The sequence below is a fragment of the Protopterus annectens genome, chromosome 1.part0 (assembly GCF_019279795.1).
Source record: "Protopterus annectens isolate FY-2018-M chromosome 1.part0, PAN1.0, whole genome shotgun sequence".
In the NCBI taxonomy this organism is placed as follows: Eukaryota; Metazoa; Chordata; order Ceratodontiformes; family Protopteridae; genus Protopterus; species Protopterus annectens.
Genome location: NC_056725.1, coordinates 87,693,869 through 87,717,687, shown reverse-complemented (window position 1 = coordinate 87,717,687; position 23,819 = coordinate 87,693,869). Strand labels below are relative to the sequence as shown.

Genomic DNA, 23,819 nt, shown 5'->3' with positions numbered 1-23,819 from the left:
AATCAAAAGCATGCTTTTCAAACTAAAAACCTCGTCAACAGCAGCTGACCTACTCCCCAGCTATTTCTTGAAACTCACAGCAGATGCTATTGCTATCCCAGTCTCCACTGTCATAAACAGATCAATTGTTATGTGCCCAAACTCTGGAAAATATCCTATGTTACACCCATACATAAAGGCGGGACCTCCACTGAACTTAATAACTACAGACCCATTGCTTTACTCTCCCTCCTGGCCAAAATCCTAGAAAAATGCATCCATACCCAGATGCTAAACTATCTCCTAGACAGCAACATTGTCACCTACTCAGCATGGTTTCAGACCTGCCCATAGTACCACTACAGCCCTCCTCTGCTTCACAGACACAGTAAACAGTCTCAAAAATGAAGGCCTACAAGTGTCAACTCTTTTTTTTTTGGATATGTCAAAAGCATTTGACACAGTCTCGCACCAAATCCTGCTAAACAAACTAAACCAATATCATCCATCAAATTCCACTCTTACCTGGTTCCAAAGCTACTTAACTGACAGGTACCAAGCTGTGAAATGGGAAAATTCTCTCTCTCCTCAGCTACCCGTAACTGAGTCCCACAGGGTTCTATCTTAGGACCACTACTATTCGCAGTCTTCACAAATGATCTCCATACCTCCACATAGCATGCATCTATAATTCAGTATGCAGATGACACTACCTTAATCTGTGCTGCACGAAACATTCCCACCCTCTTGCAAACAACTCAACTAGCATTCTCTGCCGTTGAAAACTACCCTACCAAAGCCCAACTTATCCTCAATCCAAAGAAAACTCAACTTATGATTATAACCAGTTCTAACAAAAACACTAACAGTCAATTCACTATCTACTCCACAAATGCTACTCCAATTGCTCCAGTGGCACAGGCTAAGCTATTGGGAATAACCATAGACTCCCACCTAAAATTTGATAGTCATCTCAACTTAACTATTAAAAAAGTACATGCCAAACTGGGGTCACTCTACCGTATCAAACTATTTCTTACCAACAACACAAGATCAGCCATTGCTCGCTCCCAACTTCTATCCACCCTACTCTATGCATCTCCCATTCTGACTAATCTCAACAAAACTGAACTAAGCAAAATGGAAGCCTGCTATAACAGAATTGCCCGCTTTTCTGCAAATTGCTCATATAGAACTCATCACTATACTGCTTTGAGACAGCTCCACTGGCTTGCACTGCCCAACCTCCTAACCTACAATCAGCTCTGCCTCTGTCATTCTATCTGTTACGTCCCCAATAAGTGTCCTGCCCTTAAAAACCTAGTACAACATCACTCAGCCAAAAGGCCTCTTAGATCATCAAGCAAACTACTACTAGAAGTCACCAACAGCTACAATAGCTTTGTAGATGCACTATATAGTAGTTCATTGGCTAAAAAATGGAACTCTGTCCCCACTAGCATTCAAAACACATCATCCAAAGCCTTCTTTAAAGACCTCATCAGGCAACATCTCAAGCAAAGCTGGCAGTGCCATGATTGCTCCCCAGGCTAGTGAAAGTGGATAAACATATACATACTAAATCTAGAGCACTTGATAATAGTTTTCAGTCTTACTCACAAACACTGGCTAATCTACAATGTATGTACTGTACCTGTGTACTATGTATGTATTCTACCTATGTTCCAAATTGCTGTACACCACAAATCTATTAATTACCTTTATTTTTAAAACTAATATTTTTTTGTTTGTTCTCTCCACTGTAACTGTTTATGTGTCGCATACCACTGTAAAAACATGTCTCTTGTAATTTGTGTATATACTGATCATGTCTAAATAACTAAATGTGTCTGTAATTTTTCTTTGTGGAGCTTTTCTCCCCGGGCCTCTGCTGAAAAAGGGCCTTTTCGGCTCAGTCAGACACCCCCGGTTAACAAATGTAAAATAAATAAAATAAAATATTTTGATGAAGGTCTTCTATAATAAAGAACGAAAGCGCTCAGGATTGGTCTCCATGTTAGTTCTTTCTCATAAGCCCTAGAAGTGTTTTTTAGTAGTTTTAATATTTTCTTTTTCACAGTTTTTCAATGGTTTTATTAACGTGTGTGTGTGTGTGTGTGTGTGTGTGTGTGTGTGTGTGTGTGTGTGTGTGTGTGTGTGTGTGTGTGTGTGTGTGTGTAATATATATATATATATATATATATATATATATATATATATATATATATATATATATATATATACATACATACATATATATCTATATATGTGTGTGTGTCTGTAATATACACACACACACACACACACACACACACACACAGTGGATATAAAAAGTGTACACACCCCTGTTAAAATGCCCGTTTTTTGTGATATAAAAGAAAAAGACCACAATAAATCATTTCAAAACTTTTCCCACCTTTAATGTGACCTATAACCTGTACAATTCAATTGAAAAACAAACAAATCTGTTTGGGGGGGGGGGGGATATAAAAAAACAAAAATATACAATAAGCTGGTTGCATAAGTGTGCACACCCTTAGGCTAATACTTTGTTGAATCACCTTTTGCTTTAATTACAGTAGTCTTCTTGGGTAGGAGTCTGTCAGCATGACACATCTTGACTTGGCAGTATTTGCCCACTCTTCCTTACTAAAGCACTCCAAATCTGTCAGATTGCGAGGGCATCTCTTGTTTACAGCCCACTTCAGGTCACCCCACGAATAGTGTGTGTGTGTGTGTGTGTGTGTGTGTGTGTGTGTGTGTGTGTGTGTGTGTGTGTGTGTGTGTGTGTGTGTGTGTGATTTTTACTTGCCCAACCTCATTTCTCCGAAGCTGCATTCCGCTGAATGCACAAACTACTGAAATCATTTCCTTGTGAAAGGAACCACCTGGCCACTATGGTGAACATTGCCCTCTCTTCGGTGTAGTACGATCTCAGAGTTGGTATATTTAAGTGGGGTGGGGGCAGTAGGTGTGAGCATATGTGAGGTACAGCAGAACACATGGCAAGGCTAGCCATCCTGTGGTCTGAACATTGGCTCTAGATTGTGTTAGTGTTAATGTGATGTCCTGACCTCATGTGCAGAAAAGGGGGGAAAAAGGGGTTATGGATGAATGGTGATGGGGATGTGTGACAGTGAAGTTGCACACACTTGGGGGGGTGCAGGAGGTATGCCACCTTGCAAAAAGAAAACTGTATTTACTTTTTCCCTAATGTTCCCTGGGTGTGCATTCCTGCAGTTTGCCTCTGGTGGTATTTGTTAGCAGTCTAACTTCAGGTTTTTGTAGTGAATCCATGTTTACATAGTAAGATTGATTTTTATCTGTTTGTTAACCGGGTTAGGGCAGTATGTCCAAGTGTGTCATTTCAGAGGCTTCTCATGGAGGTACTTTATAACTTTTGTGAGTCAGAGTAATGAAATAGTGACCAGATATAATCAAACCCAGAATTACAGTGTAAAGTTTGTTAGCAGCTTGTAGCTTTAATCCTGAGAGATCATCATACTGAAATCTGTTTCTCACATGACTTTCATAATATGCATTCTAAAGATGCAGATATTGCTATCATTCATTGCCAATATAAACAATCAGTTTAACACAATCAAGTGTGAATGTCTTAAAAAATGTATGATTAAAGGCAACTAGGGGCAAGATCATGGAACTGGAAATGGAGCATTGTCAAAGAACGTTTGTCTAAATGATTACTTTATGTTAGACGATATAGCACATTTGCAAAGGCAAGTCTGAGACAGGCTACTTAAAATTTGATATCCTCTTTTTTTTCTGTGGAAGCGACATACAGAAATGTGGCATCTCTGCTAACAGTACACTGTCGAATGTTCACTATGTTGACAAAGTGTACTCACATTCTGAAGTGGCGTCTGTCAGCCAACAGTTCGTAGACATTCCGAAAAAACGTAAAGCTAGAGATACAGACAGACCACTCAAGGCTAAACATTCCGATGACTCTACCGCTAAGCAGGTCATCAGTTCTCTGGAATTCAGTGAGGTGCTTTCGCAGCCCCTGATGACCAATCCAATACTTTCGCAGGCATCTACTGAGACCCTTCCGGAGTCCGGTATGCCACAGAAATCTTCTTCGTCTTCCGAGCCTTTAGTTATGTCTGACACTGTTGGGTCTGGAGCAGCGACGCAGGCACCGGCTTCCAAAGAGATTACTTGCACTACCGAATCTAGGCAAAAAACAACATCTTCTCTTCCAACTACCATTTCTCTCAGACCGATGGATACCCTCTGGCCAAAAAGCAAGGCTACTCCTAGGAAATGTACTTCTAGCCACCATCTTTCTCCTTCTCCACCACCCCAAGCTCAAATGCTTAAAGTGGCGGAGGATCTTATCTCCCTTATCGGGGCTAGTCTGGCCACAACTTCTAAAAGGAAAAGAGACCCTTCTCCTGAAATACTGACAGAACAGGATTCTGAGGACTCTGATTATTCAGATTTTGAGGAACAAACACCACCTGTGACTGCTTATGAGGATTCATATGCAGAGCAATCCATTCCTTCTGCCTCCCCACCAGAAGATCTTTCCTTTGGGGAAACCCTTCACACCCTCCAGGAACATTTCCACTGGGAATCCCAGGACTTCCCTCAGACTAAGAGAGTTTCTTGATCTGCCTCAGCACAGACCCTTGGCTATCCCCCCTGTCTTAGGGGTGGTGGATGATGTCTTCCATGAATCCAGCTTAGCTCCTGACACCCTCCCCACCTGCTTCCAGTACACCTGCCAGGTATTACATAGTACCAGATTCTCACAAACACCTGTAGAGAAATCCTGCTGCAGACCCAGAAGTCATTACATAGGGACCAAAAGGAGCTAAGACTAGTTCTGTAAAAAAACCCTATTCTTTCTGACAGGGATTCTAGAGCTCTGGACAGATGGGGTAAAAAAGTATACATCTCTGCAACCTTGGCTATCAGAGCACTCAACTGTCAGTTCACCATGTTAAACTATCTACAACATACTCTGGAATTATTAAAGCAAAAGATTTCAACCTTTCCTGACCGTGCCAATTCGAAAGAGTTAGCAGATTTACTGCACTCTACTTGTCAAGTGGCAAAACACACATTACACTGTGGATTTGACGCCCTAGAAGCCTCAAGCAGGGCAGCAGTGTCAGGATCTGTCATTAGGAGACATGCATGGTTGAAGGAACACCCTCTCCCTGATCATGTCAAATCTAAATTAATTGATGCACCCTTGGATAAGGACTGGTTGTTTGGAGTAAAAGCAGAGGAGGTGCTTAAAAAGGTGGCAGACAATGCAAATTCTATGCAAACAGTAAAAGATTTCTTTCAGGTACAACCTCCTAGGTTCAGCAGGAATTTTCCCTCTAAACAGTGGTCTTTTCCTGCACCTAGCAAACAGGGGCAAGGTAAGCCCCACAGGGACAGACCGCCCAGGCTTCTATCCCAGGGACAGCAGAGAACCAAACAATGGACCACTACCACTCCAAAGGCAGGAGTTCTAAGCCGTCCCTCTATGGCAAGAACTCTGGGACTCCCTCTCCCCCCTCTGCCCTCCTGTCACTCACGAAAAATTAGGAGAAAGGTTTTCCCTCTGCAAAGAAAATTGCCTTTCTGTAACAAAGGACCTTCTGGGTCTTAAAGATAATTTTTCAGGGATACAAATTCTCCTTCAATTAACTCCCTATTCCAAGAGGGTACCCAGACTTGCCTCCAAATTAGTGGCCAGAGGCACTGAAACAAGTTCAAACTCTAATATCTCAAGGGGCAGTAGAACCTGTCCCCTCAGATCCAAAAGGCAAAGGCTTTTATTCCAGACTATTCCTTGCTCCCAGAAAAGAGGGCACCTGGCGTTCCATCCTGGATTTATCCATCCTGAACACCTCCCTGGTGATTCCCAAATTCAAAATAACTCTGCAGCAACTGCTGCCTATGCTGACCAAAAATGCCTGGTTAGTCACCATAGATCTAAAAGATGCCTACCTCCACATCCCCATAAGGGAATCCTGCAGGAAATTCCTTCGCTTCAAAGCAGGCTCACAACACTTTCAGTTCTCTGCGGTACCCTTTGGCTTATCTGCTGCTCCCAGGGTATTAACCAAATGCTTAGCCCTGGCCGTAGCCTTTTGCAGACAGAAAAGTATGCAGATTTACCCTTATCTGAACGACTGCCTCATTCAGGCAGAGTGCAAAGAGAAGCTACTCAAGGAACTCCTCTTTGTCAAAACTCTCCTAATCTCCTTAGGGTACACCCTCAATAAGAAGAAATCCAAGCAAGCACCCTCCAGAAAGATCATTTTTTGGGAGCACTGCTGGACAAAGCATCTCAAATGGCCTTCCTATCCCCAGAAAAGCAGAGCTTCCTGCCTCTGTACATTATCCAGCTGGCTTCCAGAAGTCACCTCACTGCAAGGAAGTTCCTTCAAGCCTTGGGGTACATGGCATCCCTCTAATTCCTCTGGCCAGGCTTCACATGCGAAAACTTCAGTGGTATCTAAAGAGCCTTTCGTGTCGGCACTCTCAACCTCTAGAGACCCCTCTTCCTCTGATCCCCTGTATAAGGGCTGAGTTTCTCTGGTGGGCAGGGTCCTGTGCCAACAACGAGGGTCTTCCCTTCATCGCCCTGCTGGGCAGACCATTACCACCGAGGCCTCAGACATTGCTTGGGGCGACCACCTAGAAGGCAGGTGCTCCCAAGGTCTTTGGGATGCTCAGCACCTTCCCGTACACATCAACCAGAAGGAAATGATGGCAGTACAAAAGGCTCTGACATCCTTCAAACACTTTCTCAGGCCAGGAGTTCTCCTTATCTAAACAGACAGCACAACAGTAATTAGCACATCAACAAGCAGGGAGAGACCCAATCTTACCCTCTGTGCAGGCTAGCCATGAACCTCTGGCTGACTGCCTCTTCCATGGGATTACACCTAATAGCCCAATACCTACCAGGGATCAACAACACCCTGGCAGACCACTTAAGCAGGAACTTAGTGGACCCCCACGAATGGCAGCTTCACAGGAAAATCTTTACAGATCACCCAGGAGTGGGGAACTCCAGAGGTGGATCTCTTTGCTTCCCATCTCAATCATCAGCTGAAAAAAATTCTGTACCAGGGAGTATCACCACCTAGCGTGGAAGGTAGATGCCTTGACCTTCCCCTTGAACACCCTCTTTGTGTACGGATTCCCTCCTCTGCCTCTTATTCCCAAGGTACTGATCAAAATAAGGGAGGAGAGACCAAAGGCCATCCTCATTGCACCAGATTGTCCCAGACAATATTGGCACCCCCTTACTGCGCAGTCTGACATTACAGCCTCCCAGGCGGCTTCCCCTAATCTCAGACCTCCTGACTCAGGTGTGGAGGGGGGATGCTGCACCCAGACATACAGACTCTCAAGCTAATACTCTAAAGGCAAACAAGGGGCCCCAGTTGAGCAAAGAGGTCCTGGACATTACCACAGAGGCCAGAAGGCCCAGCAGCAGAAAATCTTACACAGGAAAATGGAAATGATTCTGCTCTTGGTGCCAGTCCAGAGGGGGAAATACCTCACTACTTTCCATCCCTCTTATCCTGGATTACCTAGCGGAGCTACTTAACAGTGGCCTCTCCTTCTCATTTCAGCTCATTTTGACACAGATCAGTCCCTATTTTCCCATCATTTGATCAAACAATTCCTCAGTGGGGCTTCTAATATCAGATCTACCAGAAGGCCACCCACACCAGGCTGGGACCTGAATTACGTTTTGAAAAAACTAACCTTACCACCCTTTGAACCTGCTTCTTCAGCAGAACTAAGATACCTCTCCTGGAAGACTGCCTTTCTCCTAGCTATCACCTCCGCTAGAAGAGTTTCAGAACTTTAGGCACTGATGGTGATTGAGCCCTTAATTTTCCATGCAGACAGGGTTTTCCTGAGGACTAACCCCTCCTTTATGCTCAAGGTGATATCTAATGAGATTCTCAACCATGCTATACATCTACCTACCTTCTTTCCTAACCCTCAAAACAAGGGGAAAATAATTTTGCACTCACTAGAAAGTGCACAGACACTATCTGGACCATACTAAACCTTTCAGAAAAACAGACCAACTGCTTGTCAGCTTTACCCCTGGGGCAGAGGGGAAGCCTATTTCCAAGCAAACCATTTCCAAATGGATATTGCATTATATCCATTTCTACTACAGATTACATGGGAACCCTCTAAATCTATTCAAACCTATTCCACTAGGGCAACCTCCACTTCCACAGCATTACTCAGAGGAATTCCCACCAGGGATGTCCTGGAAGCTGCCACCTGGACTTCTGTCCATACCTTTACCAAGCATTACCACCTATCTCTATTTTCTAAGGCTAGGGCAGGGTTTGCCTCTGCAGTTCTGCAGGGCTTGCTGACCCAGGCCTAGGTCTCCTTCTAATCCTACCAATCCTACCACCCCTCTACTCAGCTTTGGGAATCCTCCCAAAGGTGATGACTGCAATAGTGAAACACGAAGAACATAGTACAGTTGTGTACACTTACCATAAATGTAGATGTTAGAGTGTATTCACTGTTGCAGTCCTGGTTTCCCTCCCTCCTTCCCCCTTATAGCTTCTTACTTTAGGGAGACATAAGCTTCTCTAGGTGGCTTTTAGCCACCAGGACCAGTTTACCATATTACCTGGGTTTCTTACTGGTTAGGGCAAGAAAAACTGATGTAAAGACGTCGGCTGCCTTGCTTTGTAGCATTGACGACCTGACGTCAGTCAGCAAGTGACAGCAGCCGATGCAGAAAAACATTGACTCTGGTATTTGGGCTGGCCGAGGGCTACCACAGCAGGGATAACCTACAGGTGATGACTGCAATAGTGAATACACTCAAACATCTACATTTATGGTTAGTTTACACAACTGTACTTTCCTGCTGTGTAAGGGTTATCCTTGGGGTTACATAGGTTCATAGGTTCATAGGTTCATACTAGGCTATCTGCCCAAGGGCATTTATAAGCCTAGCCCATAGTTATGTGGCTTTCGCCACCACTTTAGTTTGAATAAAAACTATGCCTATCATTTTTCTGTGCCTCTGTCAAGCAGTGACACTGAAGTAATCCCTGGGGTATATCTGCGATCTCCCATCCATTGGTCAAGATTCCTCTTGAACAAGGCCAGCGAGGTGCTCTGCCTCACATGTACCGGGATTTTGTTCCACAGCATAGGAGTCTCTGGGTGATGAATCTGTCTCTCCAGCACGTTCTATTTATAACCGTGTCAAGGTTTAAGTCTCCGCCCTTGTGGTTCTGAGGGATCTAGATTTTTTGAGGTGAAGCATATTCATCAAATCTGGGTTTGACATGGCCTTATATGTCAGGCACAGGTCACCTCTGAGCAAGCGGTATGAGACTGAATAGAGCTGGAGTTCTTTCAGTCGGGCAGCATAAGACATATTTTTGAGACCCTTTATCCTTTTGGTGAGGAACTTTTGGGGCCTTTCAAGCTGCAGCAGGTGTCTGGTCAGATACATTCCGAACGGGGCATTGTACTCAATCATAGGTCTAATGAGTGATGAGTACAGGGGGACGATGACCTCCCTTGATCTAGATGTGAACCCCTTCATGATCAGGTGGGCGATATAGAAGGTTTTCCTAACTACTTTAGCAACATGAGTGTCAAACGAAAGGCTACTGTCAACTTGGGTCCCCAGATCCCTGATGACTTTTTCTGTGCTCAGTGGATTGCCACCTATATGGTAGCTAGGGGTAACCTTGTTTTTCCCAAAGGGTATGACTATGCATTTTTTGGCGTTTAACTTCAGGCCATGGCTCTGGCACCAGTTATCCATTTCTGTGAGGCCCTTCTGGAGGATATCTGTGTCATGTGTTTTCGACTATGGCGCCCAGTTTGCAGTCATCTGCAAACTTTGTCAGCCATAACCCTCCTGTGTTTGCTTGTACTTCAGAAAAGTAGATGCCGAACAAGAGTGGACCCAGGACTGAGCCCTGTGGGACACCACTTGTGACAGGCTTTGAGCCTGACATGGCTCCAGCAACTCTGACCCTGTGGGTTCTGTCACTTAGCCAGTTTGCAACCCATCTTGTGATGTATGGGTTTACATTCAAGCTGATGAGTTTTTCGATGATACCTGAGTGGGGTATTGTGTGAAGGCCTTTGCCAGGTCGAGGTAGGCTGTATGGACTGCCTTTCCTCATCAATGGCCTTGGTGACTGTCTCGAAAAAGTCAACCAAGTTTAAGAGGCAGGATCTGCCTTTGACAAAGCCAAACTGGGTTGGATCCAAAGTCTGCAAGTTCCCTATGTCTTTATTTATGAGTTCCATTATGATCCTCTCCATGGCTTTGCAGATAAGGCTTGTCAAGCTAATGGGGCGGTAATTTCCAGGGTCTGTGGAGGCACCGCCCTTATGAAGTGGGACCACAGTCGCCGTGCGCCACTCCTTGGGTACATATCCTGAGGTGAGGCTAAGATTAAACAGCTGTCCTAACTGTGGGTTTAATTCCTCATTGAGTTCATGAAGCACACAGCCGGGGACACCATCCAGTCCCATGGATGCTGTGTTTTTTGCCGTAGTGAGGGCAGTTCTCACCTGGGCGTTGGAGATGTTTGGGGGGCTACTATCTTCTGGAATAGATGTATCTTTTTTTGGGAGGGTGGGGGGGGAGAAGTTTGCACTGAACCTGTCAGCCAGTATGTTAGCAATGTGTGTAGGTACAGTAATTTTCACATCATTTTGAACTAATTCTGAGCATATCTGGGAGTTTCCTCCTAGGTTTCTAACATAGCTAAAGAAGGCCTTATGATTGTCTTTAGAGTCCTTGGCGATTTTTCTCTCAAAATTTGCCTTGGATGATTTTATGAGAGCTCTTAGTTTTTTACTTATGATGATCAAAGGTGTCTTACCTTTCAAGGATTTTGCTCTATCTTGTAGTAGCTTCCTCCTTTTGTTGTAGAGCTTGTTTATGGCTGGGGTCCACCAGACTGGATGCTTGCCTTTGGTACAGAGAGTCTTAGTTTTGTTTGGGATTGCCTGATCCATGCAGTCCTGTAGGTGCTGGTAGAAGGCATTTGTAAGTGATTCAGCGGTTTGAGTGATGTTTACCACTGGCTCAGGGGCCTTAAAGGAGACCACACTAGTTTTTAGAAGTGTGAAATCGGCTTTTGAGAAGTTTTTCACTGTGGTCTTTTTTGTTTCAGGTGGGGCGGGATGAGGACCTCCAGCGAGATTAGTTTATGATCTGATCTCACCAGTGAGGGGTATACTTCCGGTGTTGAACATTTTGATCCCATGTTCGTGATGATGAGATCAGGTATGTTTTCTCCTCTTGTGGGGATGGTGACTAGTTGTTCCATGGCATTTGAGTTTATGAACTCCAGGAATCTTTGGGTTAGAGTGTTCGGGCTTGAGTAGTGTTCCCAGTCTACATTAGGGTAGTTGAAGTCACCCAGTATGATGGTGTTTGGAGATACATTTATCCCCTCCAATGTTTTCAGGAAGGCCATGTGAGGTTCCTGAGTTTGAGAGGGTGGCCTGTAACATGCTACAAATTGCAGAGCAGTCTTGCCTATGGTTAATTGCACTTGGATGGTCTCCGATGCATCGTGCGTTGCCACCAACCTTGAGGTGTGGGTGTCCTTTATGAATATGGACACCCTCCCCTTTCTTGGTGTTGTCTGGATTTTGGGGCCGGAACGCATGATATGAGGTGAAACCTGTTAGTGCTGGGGTGCTCTCAGGAGCCTTGAACCAGGTTTCTGTCACAGCACAGACATCGATGTTCTCCATATTGAGAAGGGCCTCGAGTACGTGCATCTTGAGATTGAGACTTCTGGCATTGAGCAGCATTACCCTTAGTTTTTTTCCTTTTTGGTGTTCTAGGGTGGTAGGTTTAGAATTTGAGCCTTGCCTAAAAAGGCACTATGGGGTGGCAAGAGCCTTTGCCAATATCCGAAGCCCAGGGGTGACAGGTGCAAGCCGTCCCTTGAGCAGCGTGGCTTGTCCAGCATGTCATCCCAGGCAGACAGACATTGGATCCCTTTGAATGACACCAGAATTTAAGCCAATTATTAAAGCTGATCATCTTATCACTGTATTGTGGCATCATTCTAGGTGAAGGTAGGATACTGCTCAAGGTCAGGGTCATACCTGCCTGGGCTACATAATCAGAGAGCTCCTCAATGTCCCTTTTCATGTAGTCCAAGGAGGTACGTCTCAGGTCGTTGACACCAGCGTGGACAATGACTGAGTCGTACTTGTACCTGCTGTTGAGAGACCTGAGTGCTTGCGTTATGTGGCAGATTCTAGCGCCCGACAGGCAGCTTACTGTGACCTTCTCCTTACTCAGTCTGGTGAGCGGGACGTCAGTGTGTCTGACTATGGAATCACCAATGACAAGTGTGTCTGGCATTTTGTTTGGCCTTAAGGGCTGTGACTGTTTGACACTCTGACTGTGTGGTCTATGTGTTGCATGTGTTGGGTCGTGAGGTGGTAGTTGTTTGGGTGTCTGCTTTGGTGGCCTCTGCTGTTTTGGTAAATTTTTGATCAGAGCCTCCGAGTATGTCTTTGTGTGAGTATGTGTATGATTTGAAGTTGTGATGGTACCATGTGTGACTGGGTATGTATTGTGTGTGGTTACCTTCTCCTCCTGTCTGGTCTTGCCAGTCCTATGTTGAGAGAGCTCAGCCTCCAGTTTGGCCGTATAGTTGCATCTCTCGCATGTATTTGTGTTTTGTGGGAGAAGGAGAGGATTGTCTGTGTACATGAGGCAATTGTAACATTGCCTCAATATTCCCAGGTTCACCAGTTGAGCTGGAGAGGACACTAGCAACTTGATCCCTCGACATACTAGAATTAGTAGATAAAGAGACTTTCAAAGGACTCCGGGGGAAGTGGGTTTTAGGCTGGTGGGGGTACTATCTATAATAAGAGTGCTTTATCAAGGTGCAAGTACTGTTGGAGTAAGTGCTAGGCTTTACAGATAGAGAATAGTCTACTTGGGAATCAAGTAGAGATGAACTTTTCAGTTATAGGATATGCTGGTTAGATCAGCAGTACAGCTCGAGGAAGGTAGTTCTAAGGGAAAATTTGAAGAGTGGAATTTAGATGGCCCGAATAGTTTAACCGCCGCTGCTCTTGTGTGCAACAGTGGCAACTCCACGCTAAATCGCGCTAACGCGCGTTTAGCGTGTTTTATAAGCAGGGGGCTGAAGAAGGGAGCTAGGAATTGGCCCAAAACGACCAATGGACTACTAGTTTCTGGCTGAAACTTCACCAAATCGGACAAAAAGGCCGCTCAGTGCTTCCCACTCCGCAAAGAAACTTCCCTCCTTCCTAATAAGGCAATGGATCAGTAACAGGAATTAAAAACAAAGCCCAGGGATCAGCAACTCTGAAACTGGACTGCTCTAGTTCAGTAAGGCGGGAAAACAAGAGATTTTTTTGTTTTATTACAGAGATAAGGAAAAAAACAGACAGTAAATGCTATAAATGCTGTAAATCGGCTAGCGCACTTTAGTGTGTAGCCTACAGAAACAATTTGCAACAATTAGTAACTTAAAGTGCAATAAACAGTGTAAAATGAAGAAATCACTTAAAGTAGAAGTAAAACAGGCGAAATGCAGTCGCTAGCTTAATAACAGTGGGAAAGCCACAAAAAATACTTATATCTGGTAGAAAGTCACTCTTTTAGCTCTCTGCTGCTTGGATCACTCTGCAGGCCACCACGAGGATCTGTGCTGAGTTGGTACAAGCTGGAAAACGCGTGTTTAGCGTGTTTTATAGCAGGGGGCTGAAAGGAGCTAGGAATTGGCCCAAAACGACCAATGGACTACGAGTTTCTGGCTGAAACTAGTAGTTACAGGAATTGGCATTGTGTTATTGAAAAAATGTTATATATCCTGAAAGTTTCATCACTAGGGATAAGTGTGTCACTACATGTTTTTGTGGGTTGGGGTTTGAGTAGGTGCTATTTAATAGAATAGAATAGGTTAGTACTAAGCTAACTGCCCTTGTGGACCATTTAAAAATTTTAAATGTAGCCAATTATCCTATCTGAGAATCAAACCCTGCACCTTTTATTTGTAAGGTAAACACTTTGACCATTATGCTAACCATAGATTTAGTGTTGTGCATGAGGTGTGTTTGTGTCTCTTGTGTAGTGGAACTCTTAGTGGAAAGGGTTTATAATAAGGTAATTTGTAGGGATGGGGTTATGTAGGATAGGGCTAGGAAACATGAGTAAGGTGGTACATGTATGGCAAAGTGATGAATCATTGTGATACTTTTCTAAGATTCTTTTAATTATGATAGCTTGCATTTTAATATGGGTATGAAAAAAAGGACAGGTTTTGATCCAAGGAAAGACCTAGATAGCTTTGCAGTCTGGTGGTAGGAAAGGGAATCCAGTAGGGTCAGTGATCCGTGAACATTCTTTAGCTTCTGAGTTGTGCCATAGGGCATCATGGTGGCTTTCTGTGTGGCTATGATTCATGGTGGAGGGTAAGTAATTTAGAAGTGAAAGATCATTAGCATAAATCATAATTTGATGTAGGTTGATGAGAATAATAGTGAAAATATGGGCCAAAGGATAGAGTCTTATGGAGCACCAGTTTGTACATTTGCATTAGTCGATAGGGAATTAGGTTACTTGGGAATGTATGTTTGGAAGGTAGTTATCAAACCTTGTAATTGCATTAGATGAGAAGTCCCTAGATGATGATAACTGTAGTGTGTGGTCTGCTGAATCAAAGTTTTTTTTTCTAGCTAACATGTTACATCAGTAAGAAACTCTTAAGCAAAATGAAAAAAATGTCCATAGTCTAGGAATGCACTACCAAGGTGTTAAAGCCTGTATGGAACATTTGTTGATAAGGAGCTAGAATATGAATATTTGAATGTCTTTGCAAAATGTTTATATAAAAGTTTTTTTCTAGTATTTAATAGTAAGAGGGATGTTAGCAGTAGATTAATAGTTGTCAGAGGAGTGAGGTTGTGGGCTTGAGGAGAAGGGGTGGTAATGACAGTCTTCTGTTTGTCTACAATTAAGTAGTTATTGAGAGACTGACTATATGAAAAAGTGAAGGGACGTAAGTCTGAAGGCTTTTCTAGGCAATCATTGCTGAAGTGGCAGATTAGGAAATGTTGGGAATGTGTGAATAGAATTTCTAGAGACGTGTCTGAAATGGATTAAGAGACTTGAAGTAGTAAGGGTTAGTCCAAGGCACATTTTGCTGTTTCTGGTATTGACCTCTGTGTTTAAAAAAAAAAAAAAAAGGCATGAACCCTGCCCTATTTTGCCCATAACCTGTATTGTAACTAACTGAAAATGATAATCAATACTGGCAAAAAATGTCTCTGATTTCTGCTTGTGTGCTTTCTACATCGTACTTAACTGTGTTTTTGTGTTTAAGAAAATAGTTACTGGCATGCAGTCACATTTAAGTTCCTTGTGTTCTTACTAGATGTGTTATGCACACGGTAGTACAGGATTCCTTCAAGAAAGTGACGACCTGTTTTCCTAAAGAAATGTTCATTATTCAGTTGACCGTTTTACTGAATATAGTTTTTTTTTTTTTTTTTTTTTTTTTTTTTGAAAACTGTTTTGAGCCATACAGTGACATCTAAACTGTAGTTTATTGTATAGATCTTATACGAGTGTGTGGATTCCAGTGCATGTAGCTTTTAGAGAAGTTAACAAAGAATTCTGCATGAGCAAGGATATGTTGATCCTTTTTTTTTTTTTTTTTTTTTTAAACAGAAACCTTGGATAACATGAAAAAGGAATATGAGATACTGGAAATTTCAGAGAAGAGCAACAATATATGACAGTGAAACAGGCATCTTCAGAGACTGAGCTACTTGACTGGTGTACGGATGTGTGGAATTTGCTGTCTTATTACATTATGTGGGAAGACGTCCCTTGAGGACTTCTTGGACCAGACTACTCTGTGCAACCTGAAAAGAAGGGGACCTGACAGCAGTCGGCAGATGTTCAAAAATGTGCCTGATTTTGGTTATTCTTGTCTATTCTCTGGTTTTGTGCTTCATATGAGGGGGCTTCTTACACCTCAGCCTGTACAGGATGATTGTGGCAATATCTTCCTCTGGAATGGAGAGGTTTTTGGCGGGATTGAAGTAGGAGATGCAGAAAATGACACGCAAGTAATTTTCCGACACCTTTCATCTTCTTCTAGCACAGAAAATGTTCTTTCTGTAATGTCATCTATTCAAGGACCTTGGGCCTTTGTTTACTATCAAGCAGTGAATCACAGCCTGTGGTTTGGAAGGGACTTCTTTGGTAGACGTAGTCTGTTGTGGAAATTTTCCCCTGACCAAATGTCATTCCTTCTCAGTACAGTAAGTTCTGTGGACCCTGGATCAGAAACGGGTGTTTTGCAAGAGGTACCTGCTCTTGGGATATATAAACTAGATCTCAAAGCCTCTTGTAAATCCTTTGTTTTGTCATGGTATCCATGGAAAGACAAAAGCTTTGATGGCACAGAAGCAGATAAGATGTTTCATGAAAATTGGCAACAGATTACAAAACATTTACCAGAGTTTGTATCTGTTGCTTTGAATGACTTGGAACTTTCCCTTCAGGCACCTGTTGTCCCTCTGAATAAGAAAATCCCAGAACTGCTTCCTGCACCTGCCAATCATGATATTAAATGCATTTCTTCAGTATCTTTGCAAGATCTTCCCATGTTTAATGAACACACAAGTTGTTTGGTCCACAAACTGATTGATGTTTTAAGTGAATCAGTAAGACGGCGTGTCTTGTGTCTAGATAGGATGACCGCTCCTTTAATATCTGAAAGTCTGAGTACTTCTGATGTTAAAGCAAATGTTGCTATTCTTTTTTCAGGTGGCATAGATTCCATGATGATTGCTTTGCTTGCTGACCGTCATATTCCTTCTAATGAACCAATTGACTTGCTAAATGTGGCCTTCATGCTACAAGAGAGGAAGCAAAAAGGGCACGCCAGCAGACACTTTAAACAGCACAAGAATAAAGACCATCTGTCTGCTCATGAAGACTCTAGACAGCAAAGCAGTACAGTTGCTGCTTCCTTCAGTGTTCCTGATAGGATCACTGGTAAAGCAGGTCTGAAAGAACTGGAAGCTATTAACCCTCACAGGACCTGGAATTTTGTTGAAGTTAATGTTACATTGGAAGAATTAAAGTCAGTGAGGCAGGAGCGTATCGGCCACCTCGTACACCCACTGGACACAGTGCTAGATGACAGCATTGGTTGTGCAGTCTGGTTTGCATCAAGAGGAATAGGCACATTAATTAGAGGTGAAGCGGCAGAGCCCTATGTTAGTACTGCTAAGGTAAAATTAAAGTATGTTGTGTCATGCTTGGAAAATAGCAGTAGTCTGTGCCTCTTTCACTATGATGTTTGTTGTAGAATTGTTGTCCTACACTAGACTTTATGAACCCCTTTACGGAGTCACACTGCCTCATGATTGTGATCAGTAACTTTTGAAGAAAAATTTTCCATCAACAGTAAACCCCTGAACACCAAGTTTTCAAATTCAAAGTAAACATGGGAGTCTAGTACTTGCATCATTAAATATACAAAGTCTAGGACTTAACAACAGTGGTGGTAAGGAAAGTCTTCTGTACCCCCAATGTTCTATGATCCCATGGTTAAAAGAAGAAATTTTCCATTTTGTTGAAACTTTAAACTCAATTGTTCTGGTTTCTTGAAAAACGCACTTGGCTAACTGCAGGTATCCTACCATGCACAGTCCAGTTCAGTTATCTCAGAAGCCAAAAGGGCATGGTTTGATCTGAAGTAGTTGACTTCATTTGGTTTTCAACATGAGGGTTATGGATCTGTATCTGATCTGACACGGCCGCATATCCAGCATCTGATCCGAGCTCCAAGCTCCTCCGCTTACCCATAATTCCCCTGTCTCCTTCCTCCCTTCAGATCTCATTTGCCTCTGAAACAGCTAGCATCGTGGTCTGAGCTCGGAGCGTCTTTTGGGTGAGTTGCTTTTTTGGGTCTCTTTCTGTGTCTGTCTTAGAGATTTCTATTCCCTCTGTCCTACCTTCCCTACCCACGTTTGGTGGTTGGTTAAAAAAAAAAATCTGTCCCTTCTCGTCCTCTTCTTCTGTGCGTCTGTCTGTGTATGTGCCTGTTCGTTCGTTCTGCTAACTGGTTTGGGAGTATGTCAGATACCCCAAAACCAGGGTTTAGGAAGTGCACAGTGTGTGGCTGTAAGCTCTCCCCAGCTGATGGCCACTTTCTCTGTGCGTGGTATGCCTGGGTGCTGCTCACCTGCTTTTACCCCCTGTCCCATCTGTGTGGGGTTAACCTGCAGGCTCTTAAGGACAGGAGGGATTAGCTTAGCCTAAAGGGATTACTTCCCTCCACCGGGACGGCAGCCCGCGCACCCCCAGCTTCTACCAAGGCTTCAGCTTCTTCTCCTTCCCAGGCCTCTGGGACTCAAACTCCTGCCAAGAGGTCCGGGGAAGGAGAGAAGCAGCATAAAAAAGATAGGACAAAGAAGCGGTCGCCTGACCGCTCAGCTCCGACAGGGTCTTCACCGAAATCCAAGCCCCGACCAGGCCAGGTTCTCCCCGGCTCCACTCTCCCAGGTTTTCCCCTGTCTCCTGTTCTGGCCTCTCCTCATCGGCACTCCCGGATGGTGTCAGTGGCAGCCTCCTCCCGTTCAACCCAGAGTCTGAGTTGCCTGAAGTTAATCCACACCCAAATCCAGATGGGAGTCTTGCCTGCCCCCTCTCCCTCTGGAGTGTGGAGCTCACAGTCCTTTACTCCAGTAACTCTTTCTCCAATCCGACCTTCGGTTTCGGAGCCTTTGGATCCAAGAACCCTTGGAGTCGGAGTGTCTGCGCCGATGGTACCTTGTACCTCAACGCCAGCCATTGTCTTGAGTCGGATCTGACTGGATTGGATCTGAGCTCTCGGAGCTGTAGCCTTGGTGCTGGATCTGAGGGGTTGCTGTTGGCTCAGAGTGTGTCGGAGTGCAGTATTCCCCTTGGCATATCGGCTCCTGGAGTCTCGGCTCTGACTTCCCCATCAGGTCAGAGGGGGACGGCTCATACTGGCACTTCACAGGATGTCTGCTCCCCTTCGGCCTTTGACGTGGTGGTGAGGTTTCTATCGAGTTTTTTGAGGCCCTTGACCATCTCATCCTCTGACTCCGCCCTGACTCCCTCTGTTTTGGGTATGACCCCCAACCATCCTGCCATCTCAGGGGACAGCCTGTGCTCGGTTTGTCTCAGGAAGCTCCCCTGAGGGAGCAGCAAGAGGTTTGCGAGTCCTCCCCAGAGATTCCCACTGAGGAGGTTCCTCGCAAACAGACGTGTAAAAGGAGGCACCTTCCAGTGTCCCCTTACTGAAGACACTGACTTTTAAGAAGGGGAAGATCCCCCCGAGGATGTCTCCTTTGGAGACATCATGGAACTCCGCTGGGGGGGCGGGTCTGCCCAAAAAAATGTCCTTGAGGCATTCTGCACGGGGCCCATCTACTTCCTGGGTGTCCTCTCCCGTGGATCCTCTCGTGGACCTTATAACATCTCGGGCATGGAAGGAACCGCCCATCCCTAAGCACCCTGATATAAGGTCCTTAGTCCCCCTCCAGATAGGACGTGTTGGAATAAGGGGTCCTAGTGGATGCTATGGTGGTGGCAGTTGCCACGAAGAAAGAGCTCAAGCAGGAGAGCTATATGGTCCATCCTCCTGACCGGGAGTCAAGGACTATGGAACATCTAGGGAAGCGGGTATATGCTTCAGCGACTTTTTCCATAACAGCGCTGAACTATATGGCACACATTATTTGGCTGCAGTGAGATTTGGTCAAGGAAATCGCTGAGTCAACCCCGGAGTCCATGTCGGCGGAGGGCAAGACGACGTTCTTCGCTCGGATGGCCACTCTCAGTAGCTAATATGTCCGTGCGTCATCTCTCCCATGCCACGGAGAGAGCCTCCAGGGCAGCCTGTTCTTGCATTGCTAAGAGGTGCCACACCTGGCTCCAGCTTTGTCAATTCTCAAACCCTTTAAGGCATCATTTGCATATGCTCCATATGACTGTTCTTCCCTGTTTGGGAAGTTTGTTCGAGAGACCTTGGTTGAGAGTGAGAAGGACGGGAAGACACTCTCTGCCCTCTGGATCCACTTCTCCACCCCTCAAAGATCCTTCTCTAGGAATCCGTGAGGGACGAAGAAGATATGGTTCTGGAAGTCGCAGACATTTTCCTGGTACACTCAGGACTCTTCTTCCTCCAGAGGCAGAGGGGGTTATGATAGATGCCGTCCTAGAGGCAGAGAGGGTCCGAGAAACTTCGGGTCTCAAGAACTGTTCTCGGACAGACCCACGCAGGAGCCCTGAAGGGCTGCCTGACTGCTCATCTCTGGAGGCAGTCAGGGGTCACCAATTGCTATACCCAGTGGCATGAGAGTCCATAACAGCAGATCGTTGGATGTTGAAAATTATAGCCAGAGGTTATTCCATCCTGTTCACCGAACCACCTCTTCCACCATGTCACGTCCCAGACGTTCCACCCCCGCAAAGGGAGGAAGCAGTGCTAGAGATAGACAAGCTGCTAAGAAAGCGAGTCATCCAACCTGTCCCCCTAGACCAATCTGGATCAGGGATTTATTTTGGGCTCTTTTTAGTGCCAAAAAAAATGGAGGACCTAAGACCCATTCTGGATCCATCCACCTTGAACCTGTCCGTAGACAAGGCGAAGTTCTAGATGGTCACTCTTCAATCCATCCTGCCCTACTTGCAGGCGAAAGATTGGATGTGCTCGATCAACCTCCAGAATGCATACTATCATCTCAAGATGGACAGGCACTCTCAGGTTTCCCCCCTTCCAGCTGGGAGCCAATCCTTATCAGTTCAGAGCCCTTCCCTTTGGTCTCACCACAGCCCCCAGGGTGTTCACCAAGGTTATGGCAGTAGTGTACCGGCTCACCTGAGACTTCAGGGTATTCAGGTCTTCTCTTACCTGAACGATTGGCTCTTTGCTGCCCCATCAAGCATCTGCTTTGCCGAGCCAGGGATTATTTCCTCTTACTAGCAAAAAGACTGGGCAATCACCATCAATCTCAAGTCGTCACTGGCCCCTGTTCAGATCCTAGACTTCATTGGAGCTTGGTTGGACACTATCCAAATGAAAGTTTTCCTCACCCCAGACAGGGTTCACAGTCTAAAGTTACATGTCCTGTATGTCCTTCAAGCCCAGGTTCCGACTGCAGAGATAGTTTTGAGGGCGTTGGGGTCTATGACGGCCACGGTCAATCTATTACCGCTAGCATGACTTCACATGCGGATTCTTCAGTGGACTCTAGCAGTCCAGTGGTCTGTCTCAGCTCTACCATTGTCTCATCCGGTCCGTATCTCCCGAGTATGCAGACACTCTTCTGTGGTGGATTCATTCCCCAGACCTTGTCAGGGGACGTCTCTTTCGTCCGTCCTCTCCCAAAACCGCAGTGACCATGGACGCCTCCCAGTTTGGGGGGGGGAGGGCCAGTTTGCATATCAACATCTTGGAGATGAGGGTGATTCTTCCTGCATTGCAGGCCCTTCATGTCCATCTTCCTCTAGGGATGATTGCTATTCAGATAGACATGGCGGTAGTCTGGTATATCAACAAACAAGGAGGAACCAGATCTTACTCCCTTTGTTGCGAAGCCATGACAGTGTGGGAATGGCGATCTCCACCAACCGTTTTCTGGTGGCAACGCACATCCTGGGACGGTCCAACATTCTAGCGGACAGGCTCAGCAGATCTGTCCTGATGCCTTATGAGTGGTCTTTGAATCCTTCAGTGGTGGAGCAGATCTTTCTAAAGTGAGGTCGTCCTTGCTGCGATCTATTCACATCGCCTTCCAACGCGAAATGCAGCGAGTTCTTCGCTCTGAACCCCCCCTCAGGGGGAAGCCCCCAGAGACGCACTGATTCATACTTGGCCTCCCGGTCGTCTTATGCCCATCCCCGCTGCCCAGCGATGCACTGATTCATGCTTGGGCCTCCTGGTCTTCTTATGCCCATCTCCCGCTACCCCTCATCTAGAAGTTTCTTTAGAAAGCTCGCAGGCTGGGGAACACTGTGATCCTCATCTCCCCATTCTGGCTTCGCCAAGTCTGGTTTTCCCTCCCTTTGGTCTCATCTAGTAGTTTCACCATGGACCTTGGATCCAGTTCCGGATCATATTTCTTATCCCTCAGGGATTCCTCACCCAGACCTGGACAGTCTGAAACTCACTGCTTGGCTGCTCCTGTTCCTGTGATTATTAGGACTCCCGGTTTATCATCTCCTATTAAAACCATTTTGGTGGCAGCTCAAAATCTTCCACCAGAAGGTTATAACGTGGCAAGTGGAAACAGTTCTCCGTATGGGCTTCGCAGTGAGCATTGGACCCCTTTACTGCTCCTGCGTCCCCAGTATTAGAGTTTTTGGCGGGGATTTCTCAGCAAGGTGCCAGTTTCTCCACTGTCAAATGTCCAGCTGGCCACAATTTCTAATTTTTACATGGGGGAAATATGTCTTCATTAGCCTCTTCTAAACTTTGCAAGACCTTCCTTAAGGGTGCCTTTCTTTTAAGACCCCCCCCCGGTGAAGGATCCTTTGCCTCCATGGGACCTTACTTTTGTGCTTCAGTCTTTAGTCTCCCCCCTCCTTTTGAGCCTGCAGCTTTGGTAAATTTGCAGTATCTATCTTGGAAGACTGCTTTTTTTGGTCGCTATTACTTCCGCCAGGAGGGTGTCGAAACTCCATGCACTTTCCATCAAAGTTCCTTACATGATTTTTCATAAGGACACGGTTTCTCTGCACAGTAATCCGTCCTTTCTTCCCAAAGTAGTGTCAGAAATCAGTATTAATCAGACTGTCACTCTTCCTGTCTTTTTTTCCTAATTTCCAGAATAGGGGTGAATATAAATTACATCTGCTGGATGTACACAGGCAGTTGCGATCCTACTTGCACAGGATGAAAGCTTTTCGTAAATCTGATCAGTTGTTTCTTACTCAAAACCTTTCTTCGGGAAGCCAATTTCTAAGGTGACAATTGCTCGTTGGATTTCCCAGTGCATTATTCAAGCATATTCTATCAAGGGAATTTCCCCTCCAGGTCAGGTAAAAGCCCATTCCAACAGGTCTTTGACCACTTCAGCGGCTTTTTGGTCCAGGTTGTCACTGGATGATATCTGTTTTGCAGCTACTTGGTCCTCATCTCATACCTTCATCTCGCATTACAAATTGGACATCATATCCAGGAACAAGGCATACTTTGTCCCTACTGTGCTCTGGAATATCCTTCCATGAGAGCCACCCAGGTGTTAGTAGTCGGGGACTCTGTCCCACAGGTTGAAGATCAAATGAAGTCAACTACTTCAAATAAAGAGGTTATGTACTCACCATAACATTCCATCTGAGTAGTTGTACTTCATTTGTCGTCAGGCCCGACCTTGTCACTATTGTCCTGGCCATGCATATGGGAGATGAACATCCCAGGAGCCTGCTTGACTCAGGTATTTGTGGGCTGTCAGTAGTGGTAAGGTCATGTTGGGTCGGGTGTATGTTTTATGTTGAGCAGCAAACTTTATCTGAAGGGGGGAGCTTGAAGCTGTGATCAGATGCTAGATATGCGGCCGTCCATAACCCACAGATTGAAGACAAATGAAGTACAACTTCTCAGCTGGAACATTGTGGTGAGCACCTAACTTCTTTTTATATTACATTTCAGCACAAATTGAGCTATTTATATACAACACACTTTTTTGCACACATTCCCCCTCTTAGTCTGGTGGTTACATCTGTACACATCCACATATCTCTGTCACACCACACTGTTTTTTTTCTGACTTTGTTTTGTAAACATTTT

At 45.0% G+C, this 23,819-nt stretch overlaps 1 protein-coding gene across 3 annotated transcripts in view; it reads left to right on the top strand.

Annotated features, from left to right (window-relative positions):
* ASNSD1 (asparagine synthetase domain containing 1) overlaps positions 1-23,819 on the top strand; it is a 352,351-nt gene that overhangs the window by 185,482 nt on the left and 143,050 nt on the right. For all 3 annotated transcript variants that reach the window (XM_044085621.1, XM_044085700.1, XM_044085773.1), the window contains one exon: positions 15,713-17,289. In XM_044085621.1, coding sequence (XP_043941556.1) covers positions 15,829-17,289 — 1,461 coding nt within the window. In that variant the 5' untranslated portion in view covers positions 15,713-15,828. The remainder of the gene's footprint in view (positions 1-15,712; positions 17,290-23,819) is intronic.